This window comes from Coregonus clupeaformis, chromosome 5 (assembly GCF_020615455.1).
Source record: "Coregonus clupeaformis isolate EN_2021a chromosome 5, ASM2061545v1, whole genome shotgun sequence".
Lineage (NCBI taxonomy): Eukaryota > Metazoa > Chordata > Actinopteri > Salmoniformes > Salmonidae > Coregonus > Coregonus clupeaformis.
The window spans coordinates 31,618,790-31,631,424 of record NC_059196.1 but is presented as its reverse complement, the minus strand read 5'-3'; the positions used below and the strand labels follow the sequence as shown (position 1 = coordinate 31,631,424).

General features: G+C 42.4%; 1 protein-coding gene across 1 annotated transcript in view; it reads right to left on the bottom strand.

The window, feature by feature from the left end:
• LOC121566879 (chloride channel protein 2-like) overlaps positions 1–11,845 on the bottom strand; it is a 169,172-nt gene extending 157,327 nt beyond the window's left edge. The window contains 1 exon segment of the mRNA XM_045216188.1: positions 11,652–11,845. Within this exon segment, the coding sequence (XP_045072123.1) occupies positions 11,652–11,696 (45 nt within the window). The 5' untranslated portion in view covers positions 11,697–11,845.
• Positions 11,846–12,635: the final 790 nt, after the last annotated feature.

Below are 12,635 nucleotides of genomic sequence, written 5' to 3'. Positions count from 1 at the left end.
GTTTTTATTTTGGCTTAGCCTATATACACCTGATTTCTATTTACAAAATCTTCACTTCAGGTGTGCAAAAGTGTTTCAGTATGAACTGTGTTTCTAGAAGGATGGTGTTGCTATATTTAGATGGGCTGTATGGTGGGGTTTTGACTCCACTGAACTCTGTCAGGCTTCAGAAGTTTGGCTCAGCTCCTGGACCACAGAGATGGAACAAGCAGACAGGGCGAGCAGACAGGATCGATGGGGGACAACTCACATCTACCTGGGCTACCATTCCCCAGGTACACTCCTCCCATCGACTTTCAAAAGGAGAGAGATGGTTTTTAACTCTGGTACTATCCCCTTCATTTTGGCCCCATAGTGTGGCCCCTGGGGTGGCTAGTTGGTGGATGATAATACACACTCCCTCACGCAGTTTGGTCTTTCACCCTCTCTTTTGCTCCTCCTCTCGTTCTCATTCGCTCATATTCAGTCTATTGGCAGCAGAAATTGTGTTGAGCAGCAGGTGGGTGTATGTTGGTCTCATGCATGTGTGTGGGTGCTTCTGAGAGAGTGTGAGCAGCAAACCCTCTGGTGCTAGTCTTATTACCTGTTCTATATATCTGTGTGTGTGTGTGTGTGAGAGAGAATGAAAGAGACCGACAGAGAGAGAGAATGAAATAGGTTGCTAGATGAACCCTATATAAATGGTAATTCTGCCTGTGCTCAGACCTTTGGCTCTTAGGGAAGAAGCCTTTTATTACAGAGGTACAGGTATCTGTATGTGTTGCTCCCTGTCTGTCTGCGGAGTAGTGAGATGAATTGGTATGGAACTGAAAGAGGCTTCACTATCTGACTCTGAACCCACCATTCACCCCATCTATACCTACCTCTGGGTTGGGACTCAATAGTCACACCTAGCCTCCTCTGGGATGGGGCTCAATAGTCGCACCTAGACTCCTCTGGGTTGGGGCTCAATAGTCGCACCTAGACTCCTCTGGGTTGGGGCTCAATAGTCACACCTAGCCTCCCTCTCTTTGTCCTCTCTTATCTCAACTATGAACACTGATTGCTATGCAGGTGGAATATGTTTTTATCATTCAAAAGTGCCCCACCCTCTCCCCCACAGATACAATCTTTACACAATCTTGATGGATGATGGATTATGTCGACACACCCCTCACACCTTTCTTTGGATCAAAGGCTCCTTAAAACATGCCAACACACTCATTCATTTACATTTACATTTTAGTCATTTAGCAGACGCTCTTATCCAGAGCACAGGAGCTTATTTCCTTTTCTTAGCCAGAGCGACTCACAAATTGGTGCGTTCCCCTTGCCAGTGGGTAACCCTTTACTTGGGACTCACAAGCACACCACGTTTTCTTCAAGAAATTTGCATTTCTAGTTCCATCTTTCATTCCTATTCAACTAATCAAAAACACTTTTGTCTCCAAATTCGTTCTTAGTCCCAACTCCCTCCTTATTGCTAATAGTTGACTAGAATAGTTATTTTCTCTTCTAAAGGCCGTTTCATTTTGTTCTAGAGTTTGTGCTTTAGACAAAGTTACAGATGGGGTATTGTATTTATCATGGATGATGAAACACCGTGAATATGATAGGACTGGATTGATGCTGGGCAATTAGACTAACGGAATTACACGGAGACTAAGATTTTTCACTTCAAAATGTTACCAAACAAAAACCATTGATTTCAAAGTTTAACAAACCATACAATAAATAATTTTAACAGTTTCCACTGAACATTTGACAAAAACACATTTAACATTTACGTCATTTAGCAGACGCTCTTATCCAGAGCGACTTACAAATAGGTGCATTCACCCTATAGCCAGTGGGATAACCACTTTACAATATCTTTTTTTCCCAGGTATTCCTTAAAGAGGTGGGGTTTCAAATGTCTCCGGAAGGTGGAAGGTGGTGAGTGACTCCGCTGTCCTGGCGTCGTGAGGGAGCTTGTTCCACCATTGGGGTGCCAGAGCAGCGAACAGTTTTGACTGGGCTGAGCGGGAACTATGCTTCCGCAGAGGAAGGGGAGCCAGCAGGCCAGAGGTGGATGAACGCAATGCCCTCGTTTGGGTGTAGGGACTGATCAGAGCCTGAAGGTACAGAGGTGCCGATCCCCTCACAGCTCCATAGGCAAGCACCATGGTCTTGTAACAGATGCGAGCTTCAACTGGAAGCCAGTGGAGTGTGCGGAGGAGCGGGGTGACGTGATAGAACTTGGGTAGGTTGAACACCAGACGGGCTGCCGCATTCTGGATGAGTTGTAGGGGTTTAATGGCACAGGCAGGGAGCCCAGCCAACAGCGAGTTGCAGTAATCCAGACGGGAGATGACAAGTGCCTGGATTAGGACCTGTGCCGCTTCCTGTGTAAAATGGAAGAACTGTGCAGATGCAAAGTTTGGTAACAACATTTTCGGTAAGATCTCCCTCAGTTTTGTATGTGACGAGTCAAAGATGTCTGCAGAAATAATGGGTTGTCAGCAATGACATGACACCTTGACTTTGAAAAAAATATATTTTGGTAATTGATCTACAGTAATACCCTTTACAGACAGACTTTACAGTAGGTTGCCCATAAAAATAAGGCAATGTTTTTAAGAACCCAATCCACACAGTCCCATTTTTACCACATTCTTGCCGGGATAAGCATTTTATACCTCCCGTACACATGCAGGCAAGTAGGAGTGGAAGTAGGCGTGGGCAGATGTGGGTGGACGTCTATTTTAATACTATATACACCATCACAAATAAATCCATTATTAATTCAGTCTCTGGTCTGTGCAGTCTATAGTGGAAACTGTTAAAATTATTTATTGTATGGTTTGTTAAACTTTGAAATCAATGGTTTTTGTTTGGTAACATTTTGAAGTGAAAAATCTGGCTGTCCATACACATTAAATCACTAGTTACTTTGTTCATTAAAACAGACAATACTCACTTACCCTGATCACAGTCAACACACATATTTTATAGTAAGCTAATAATATAACAATCAAATACAAATAATATTTTTCCCACACAACCGCTGTTATATGAAATTTAAAAAAAGCGATATTTTGAAACAGAGCCCATGCTTTTTTGATACACGTTTCATCTCTTTCCTACCCTCACTCCGCTTTGTTTGGGTCTTACATTGAGAGTATCTTCAGGCTTTTGGAGTTTGTATTTATTTATTTATTTATTATGGATCCCAGTTAGCTGCTGCCAAGGCAGCAGCTACTCCTCCTGGGGTCCAGCAAAATGTAGGCAGTTATACATTTTAAAAACATTACAATACATTCATAACAGTTTTCACAACATATTGCCTATACGTGAGTTAGCAAAATGATAGGCCTACTCTTGATTTAGGCTACATTATTGCATGCTAAATGTTTCTGATCAGTGAGTATGAAAAAATTTATGCACTCACTAACTGTAAGTCGCTCTGGATAAGAGAGTCTGCTAAATGATTAAAATGTAAAAAAATGATAGATGAGCTATACCACTTCCACTTACTTGCCCAGCCAGATAATTAACCAAATATACAGACAGAGATTCAGTGAAACAAAAATCATATTGATTGATTAAAACAAGTCACAGGCTTTTGGTCGGGAGTAGGCCTAGGCTACTAAGCGACTTCGAGTAAAGAACAAAATAATCCACTTGTTAAGCTACATAACCATGCCAACTAGACAAGATGATCATGAGCAGTACTCACCTCATCTTAGCTAACATTTCCACAGCCTAATTGTAGCTTAACCAATATCCAAATGGAGATTCAGTATTAAAAAATAAAATACAAAAAAAGACATTGATTGATTTATGAAGACTGATTGCTGAAATAGGCTAGTTGAACACACGCAGGTAGGCTATTGCTTCAAATGTATAATAACAATTGGATGACTTTGGGAGTTTCAGTAAGCAACAATTTGTTGTCTTCAGTTGCATTAGGCTACTTTATTCCAATATATTCATCATTCAGTGATATTTATTCCAACAGTAATTCTTTATGGATCCATCCAGTTGTGGTTAAGAAAACAGTGTATGCGGTGGGCTATGTGAAGAGATTGGTGAAGTGACATGCCTCGCAAAGTTTAGAACTGCCAGGAGGATGGTAACAGCCTAGTTATGGGCGCTGCCTAGCAACAATCAACACCTTAAGAGTGTAGTGCGTGCCAATGCCGGCTCAGCATAAAAGCTACATTTCACACTAAGCCGTAGGCAGAACTTTACCGCAATCATGACTAGGTCGGTTCACGAAAATAAAAGTTCAGGCTTTGATAACGACAACACCTTTCAGATATAAAGAAAAGTCGGAAAAAAGTTGTCGGGATGCTAAAGTCGGCGGAAAAACGTCTTGGTTTGAAAGGTGTAGAAGTGAAGTGGATTTACATCCTGTAACAGAATTACATCATGGGTCCCTGACCTGTACTATACAGAAATGCATAATTATGGATATAAATATCATTCTCTTTATGGTGATGTATCCTGAATAGGTAAACAAAAGTAGAAATATGCAATATCCTCTGCATATTTGGGTATTATTCTACACACTGGCTATTATTCTAATTAACACCGCCCCCAAACAAGACCACATTTGGTTGGTCCGGACCAGACCAAATCTGAAACAAATCATATACGTCTATGTTTCACAAGTTTGGACAGCGCATTTCAGTTCAGCACCTATGTTCAGTAAAGTACAGTACAATAGGCTACATTATACTGTCCTTTACTCTACTCTACTGTTATGTACTCTACCATGCTCTTCTCAACTGTGCTGTCCAAACTTGTGAAACATAGACGTCTATGATTGGTTCAGATTTGGTCCAGCCAGGGTGGATTGACTAAATTTCAACGTCCATGGACATCGAATGTCAGTCGGTGTTCAGTGGGTGAGGATGCTTTTACAGTAGATGGAAAGAGGGTAGGTGGTAGGTGTGTGTCATGGTAGGTGTCAGTAAGAGCCGGGAGAGATGACATTAACAGGAGAGAATATGCACACACACAGACAGACAGAGACAAAGAGAGAAAGAGGCAGAGAGAGAGAGGGAGAGTGAAAGGGACTGGTTGTCCAGACTGTTTTCACAGTCTTGCTTTGACCATCAGATCGAAAGAGAAAGAAAAAAAGTTATGAGCTGAACATAACAGTAGGCCATTGGAAGGGAGGACAGTAGCAGGTGACCCAACTGTGGTTTGTGACTACTATACATTTCCCATCGTAGCCAATTTAATTGCAGTAATTCAGTTACTGATTTGGTAACAGAATTAAGAGTTTGACGCTTAATAATTCATAAACTTGATATCAATAAAAACAAACTAATTGGTAGGTCTACCTTTACTTGTTACTTACAGTGGCTTGCGAAAGTATTCACCCCACTTGGCATTTTTCCTATTTTGTTGCCTTATAACCTGGAATTAAAATGGATTTTTTGGGGGTTTGTATCATTTGATTTACACAACATGTCTACCACTTTGAAGATGCAAAATATTTTTTATTGTGAAACAAACAAGAAATAAGACAAAAAAACTGAAAACTTGAGCATGCATAACTACTCACCCCCCCAAAGTCAATACTTTGTAGAGACACCTTTTGCCGCAATTACAGCTGCAAGTCTCTTGAGGTATGTCTCTATAAGCTTGGCACATCTAGCCACTGTGATCTTTGCCTATTCTTCAAGGCAAAACTGCTCCAGCTCCTTCAAGTTGGATTGGTTCCACTGGTGTACAGCAATCTTTAAGTCATACCACAGATTCTCAATTGGATTGAGGTCTGGGCTTTGACTAGGCCATTCCAAGTAATTTAAATGTTTCCCCTTAAACCACTCGAGTGTTGCTATAGCAGCATGCTTAGGGTCATTGTCCTGCTGGAAGGTGAACCTCCGTCCCAGTCTCAAATCTCTGGAAGACTGAAACAGGTTTCCCTCAAGAATTTCCATGTATTTAGCGTCATCCATCATTCCTTCAACTCTGACCAGTTTCCCAGTCCCTGCCGATGAAAAACATCCCCACAGCATGATGCTGCCACCACCATGCTTCACTGTGGGGATGGTGTTCTCGGGGTGATGAGAGATGTTGGGTTTGCACAGACATGGCATTTTCCTTGATGTCCAAAAATCTCAATTTTAGTCTCATATGACCAGAGTACCTTCTTCCATATGTTTGGGGAGTCTCCCACATGCCTTTTGGTGAACACCAAACGTGTTTGCTTATTTTTTTCTTTAAGCAATGGCTTTTTTCTGGCCACTCTTCCGTAAAGCCCAGCTCTGTGGAGTGTACGGCTTAAAGTGGTCCTATGGACAGATACTCCAATCTCCACTGTGGAGCTTTGCAGCTCCTTCAGGGTTATCTTTGGTCTCTGTTGCCTCTCTGATTAATGCCCTCCTTGCCTGGTCCATGAGTTTTGGTGGGCGGCCCTCTCTTGGCAGGTTTGTTGTGGTGCCATATTCTTTCAATTTTTTAATAATGGATTTAAATGGTGCTCCATGGGATGTTCAAAGTTTCTGATATTTGTTTATAACCCAACCCTGATCTGTACTTCACCACAACTTTGTCCCTGACCTGTTTGGAGAGCTCCTTGGTCTTCATGGTGCCGCTTGCTTGGTGGTGCCCCTTGCTTAGTGGTGTTGCAGACTCTGGGGCCTTTCAGAACAGGTGTATATATACTGAGATCATGTGACAGATCATGTGACACTTAAATAAAGTCCACCTGTGTGCAATCTAACTAATTATGTGACTTTGAAGGTAATTGGTTGCACCATATCTTATTTAGGGGCTTCATAGCAAAGGGGGTGAATACATATGCACGCACCACTTCTGTTATTTTTTTTCATTTCACTTCACCAATGTCCATTACATTTTAGTCATTTAGCAGACGCTCTTATCCAGAGCGACTTACAGTAAGTTTGTTAATAAGGCAACTGTGAGTGCATACATTTTTCATACTGGCCCCCAGTTGGAATCGAACCCACAACCCTGGCGTTGCAAGCGCCATGCTCTACCAACTGAGCTACAGGAGGCCTATATTTTTCATTACATGAAATCCAAATAAAAATCCATTTAAATTACAGGTTAATGCAACAAAATAGGAAAAAACACCAAGTGGGATGAATACTTTTGCAAGGCACTGTATCTTTCATTTGACATGCTCCTATGAACTTCACATGCTTTTGATCTTATCTGGAATCCCCTATTGCCTTATTAACAAACTTATGCAAGGTTCCCTTTCTCCTGCCAGTAAACGCACACACACGTGCGCGCATAGGACCTCAAGACAAAACAACCATCATTTAATGAGAAGGAATGATGTAGTGATAGTTAAAGAGAGGGAAAGAGTGACAAAGAAAAAGGGATGCAGTGTGTGGGACTAACAGAGGTAAAATTCCTTTATGGCTACAGGAGCTGACATCAAACGAGCTGGCGGCTACATAAAACCAGATTACCACAGAAAGGACCAGCAGGCAAAGAACACTTGGTTACAAATTACCTTGTGCCACAGCCAGACACACACACACACACACACTAGATTGACACTTCGTTCCCCTCACTTCCTATAAAGCCTTGGGTCATCATTATAATATTCACACAAACATCAACAATCCCTTGATTTATTCTGAATGTAAATAGACCTTGGTTGCCACCAGACATAACATCCATCTTCCCCATATGTCATAAGTCATAATGGAAAGGAAAATCATGTTACCTACATAAGTCACAATGGAAAACCATGTTATCTCCATAACATAGGCTCATGTCATAATGGAATTCATGTCATTTACAAATCACAATGACCACTCTCCCGCCTCCACATCTGCAGCCATGCTAAGTTCCAGAGTGGCCTGTCATTTAGTGAAAGCTATGACAGTTATATGACAGCTCTACGACAGCTCTATTGCTCAGTGCTAAAGGAGATCAAACATCAGTCAATGTGGCCCAAGGTTGTCCTGTGGCTCAGTCCTGCCTTATCTATCAGCTCTAATAGCTCTCATCTGAACCACTGAACAATTTCCTCTCCACACACACTAAAAAGACCCCTCATCACCTCTATCAGGGTTGTGTGACGATTCATTACCTGAACACACACACACAAGTATACTCTCTCACCAACCGACACACACACTCCCACCCACGGCCCATTAGCCAGGTCGAGGCATGAGCCCCACAAAAACAACAAGCCATTAAACCCAGCCAGAGAGAACAGGCCCTGACAATCTGCTGTCTGTAAATGAGGGACACAGAGGAAGGGAGTGAGGGAGGAGAGAAATAAAGAACAGGAAAATCAATGAGTTAAGACTCCTGGGAACGAGGGGGTGTTGCAGGGGTAATGACGAGCAGAATGTAACAGCGTTCCAAAAAATAAACAGACCTCGGAACACTAGCGCTGTAGTCCCGTGGCCTACTTTGGAATACAGAACTTCCAAAGAATACAGTGGGAACACAGACAGATTGGGGGGGTTCAGAGAGGGACAACTGACATTTAGGGATGTCCAGGGACATCGCGTCTCCTGCGGGCTAAACCCATTAATGCCCCATTTGTCCTGAACGCCGGAGCGCTTGGACTTCAACTTATTCTTTATGGATAGGCCCTGAGCTGGAGCTAGCCAATAGTCACATTAAAAGATGCATGTCAAAGTGGGCCAAAGAATCATAAAAACTGCTGTGAAAGTGAGAGGACAAGACAGAGAGAGAGGAGAGTGTGTGTGTGTGCACGTGCATGTGTATGTCTGAGAGGAGACAGGAAGATTGAGAGTGGACTGTGTGAGAAGCCACAAGAGGATAGAGGGATGGTACCTGGAATTCAAAGAGACAAGGTGATAGAGAGAGAGAGGGGGGACAAGTGTGGCAGAATGCCATGCACTAAATAGAGGGGTAGACAGCTGAGGGCCACCCTTTGCTGTTTATCAACCATTTTCTTCTGTCGGTGATGGTCCCACTTTAAATGAACCAAAACATATATAGAGCACGCATATAGTCTTCATAAGCACTCCTATATTGAATCTATATCATACTTACTACATAAAGGGTGACATACAACACCCAATGTAAGTGGGACAGCTGGTTTGTTTATTATAGCTGTTTGTTGTGGTGTCGTGATGTGGAACTAGTCTTTCTGATATAGCTACAGTAGTCTCTCAGTTCTACCTCACATACGATGCCCACACAACCACCGCCGCTGCCAATGTGGCACAAAGGAACAGTGTCACGGTGACTCACAGTGTAGCTAAAGAGGAAGGGAATAGAGAGAGGAAGTCTGAGAGAAAAGAGAGAGAGAGACTAGAAAATGAATCGGTTCAGTGACTCCTCAGAGATAGGAGCTCACAGACAGCCTGTTGGAGACCCCGCAAGGGTGACAGAGTGCCCAGCGATGAATCAGAGGGCAGCTCGTTGTGTAATCTCTCTCACACACACACACACACAGCGAGGGGGAAGTCTCAGTAAAAATAAACTTTAAATAGAAGAAAAACAGACCCAACTGTTCTTTTCAGAAGTTACAGTTGCGCGCTTCAGTGGGCCTTTACATTTAAAGTATCTGCGCTAATGTGTAGCCTAGGACGGTCTGTCCTGGGCTACACATTAGCGAGATACTTTAAAGTTAAGCGGAGATACTTTAACCCTAAAAGCACAGACGGGTACATTTTTCAAAAATGTCATAATTTCCAAACCTTTTTTTTATCCTTCTGAAATGTTAGGACTGTCATGCAACTAGTTCCCGACAAAAAACAAAACAATTTACCATGATTTCTGTGTTAATATGGAGGAATTAAAAATGATCTATTTTGTAAACTAGTGGTGCATGGCTAAACTGAAAATCTGGACTCAATAGTAAACTTTGTGATAAAAAGCACCAAATTTGGCACAGAGGTAGATGTATGGACCCTGTTAAGATATAGATATGGAGCCACCCCAGATGTGGCCTCTGTGGGGAGTGGCAGCCACTAACTAAAAAAATTACAAAAAATGTAAATACATATTTAGCTTCCAGTCAATGTCTTTATACCAAGTCAAGAGTCTCATCTTTCAGATGCAATTGGAACTGAGTTGCAGGGTTTACATTAGCCGGTAATAGCCGGCTTTTGACATACATTTTTTTACGCAGATAAATAAAAATGTAAATGTGATTTCTGTCATTCTGAGCACCATGAGTGGACGCCCTAATCAGGTTACGCACCCACTGCATATGTGTCCATAAAATTTCTCAAATGTCAATTAAATTTTAAATGCAGCCGGTCAAATGTCCAGAGCCACATTTTCCTAACCGAAACACTGCCGAGTTGATACCCCATTGCATTCCAAAGTTGGAGCTAAAAGTCTGAATGCACCAGCGCCTAAATATCGATATGTCAGATTAGTTTAATTGACAATTTCTCAGCTTTTGAGTATCACAGAAACACAACACGTTTTGACTATAAGTGTGTTAAAAGTAAATGCTTATTTTGGGGGAATTTAAACCATTTACCAGTGTTACAAAAGGTTAATAAAACAGTGTTACTGCTTCACTGACAGTGTCTGTTTGCAATGATTATCAATTTGGGGTCAAAAATTACCTTTTAAACTATAAATCTGGCGCTTTTAGGGTTAAAATCATCACGCATGGCTGACAACCGCTTCTGCGCCTCGATCCAATTCACCCATTCAATCCCGGGGCCATAGAATAGGCCTAGGTCGACCACAGTGCGTATCGGGGCTGTTGGTTTCCATACCAAACAGCAGCAAAGGACGCATTTGATTTCTATTCAAAGCAGTGCACTCAGTCAAAGCACTCCACTGGTTATATAGCCTAAACCAAGTGGGGAAAGGGCTCAGATATGTGCGGCATACATTAATAAACATTTCGCCTCAGGTGCGCTGGTGCGGACCACCTGTTGAGCCCGTCATGCCCAAAGGAGAACGTGTCAAATATCCTCTTTGAAACTATATCGACCCTCACTTCCCTAGAACAGGTCATCCTTAATTAATCTATTAATATTCCACGTGTCAACTGTGTGTTGTTGTATACACGTGGGGATTTCTTGCCTATTAATTATCCTCGCATTATGGCTCTCAATCCACCAGGAAACAATAAAGGCACCCATTGTTGGGTCGAACATGCCGATGCAACCCACAAGCACGGTCGCACTAGGCACATAGATGCACTGACTACTGTATTGTTTGTTTGAAGATGAGAACACAATTTACTCGTGCACGGAATAGATCGCTACTACTCCTACTATGTACCTATTGTAGCCTATGCATTAAGCGTTGGCGATAGAGAGAGAGAGAGAGAGAGAGATAATTGTTCTGGCCAAATCCAGATGTGTTTTCAAAATAGCGCCTGACAAGGACTGTCTTTACTGTATGTACATTGTGAATAACTGAACGAATTTATACCCATTCAATGCAGTTTTAAAATACCCTTTCTTTGACCAACTGTGAGAGTGAAATCATAAACCTCTGTCATAAGCATGTCGTGACCTCTCATTTTACCAAACGTAGTCTAACCAGCCCAGGCGCTAACTGAGGAACGCTCAACTCCTCTAAAGAGAACGGGGTTGAGCGCTTCTCAGCAACCCCGGGGTTGAGCGCTTCTCAGCAACGTAAAAACAATGAACGACATTGGCTCAACAGGCACCACGGCCAACACACACCGCTGTCACTTTGTAAAGAAGTGAAGTTGAAGTGGCAACAAGTTAACTTACCAAAGTTTGTTCATACTGTAGCGCCCGCTGATCGTCGCCGGCCATGGCTGCGCTGTGTGGCTTGCGCTACAGGCAGAAGTGCCAGAGAGACCGGGTGAGGAAATATTTTGAGGTTGCAGTGAGACACAAATGCTCTCTCTTGTTTTCGAGTGATTAGAACATGAGTCTAATTAATGTGTCATGAAGCTGATGACGTTTATGAGATGAACTCAGAAGTGCTGCATACCAGAGTTCCTTCATTTTATATCCCCAAATCTCTTCCAGGATCTACACAGAGGCGGGACTTGTGTGGCTTGGAGTTGTACGACACGCCCCTCTAGCTTGTTCAAATGGTACAGTCTGTCCTCTGAAGTTTTACGAACAGCGAAAATTCAGGGTTCCGCTTAATTTTAGCAAAATCTTTTAAACGCTTGCTTGCACCTTGACGTTTTGTCAGTCAAATATAACGTTGAAAGATACTTTGTTGTTCTCTTCTGCTACGCTGTTCTGAAATGTTTAGAAACTGGTGTGTCTGTGTTGAAAGCTGTTTTATTTTCCAGGTATCGTGAATGTCAATTCAGTGGAGTCATACCTAGAGTGTCTGAAAGTGGGCGTGTCAAAATAAGTGGAAGGATCAACAGAAGGGGATGGATGGAAAGCGAATCAGCTAATTGGGCAGATTTGATGCCACTCAAGTCCGTTTTGCGTGGCTGATTGGGCTGCATGATGAGTCAATTGTTGACAACTGTAGCATTTTAGCTAAACCTAACCCTTTTCCTAACCTTAACCTCATTCTCCTAGCCTGCCACATTAAATCTTCTAACCTGCCATGTTAATTATCCTAACCTGCTACGCATTTTAGCTAAGCCTAACCCTAACCCTTTTCCTAACCTTAACCTTAACCTCATCCTCCTAACCTGCCAGCGTTAATTATCCTAACCTGCTATGTTAATTCTCCTAACCTGCATACGTTAGTTCTCTTAACCTGCTATGTAAAGATTAAGC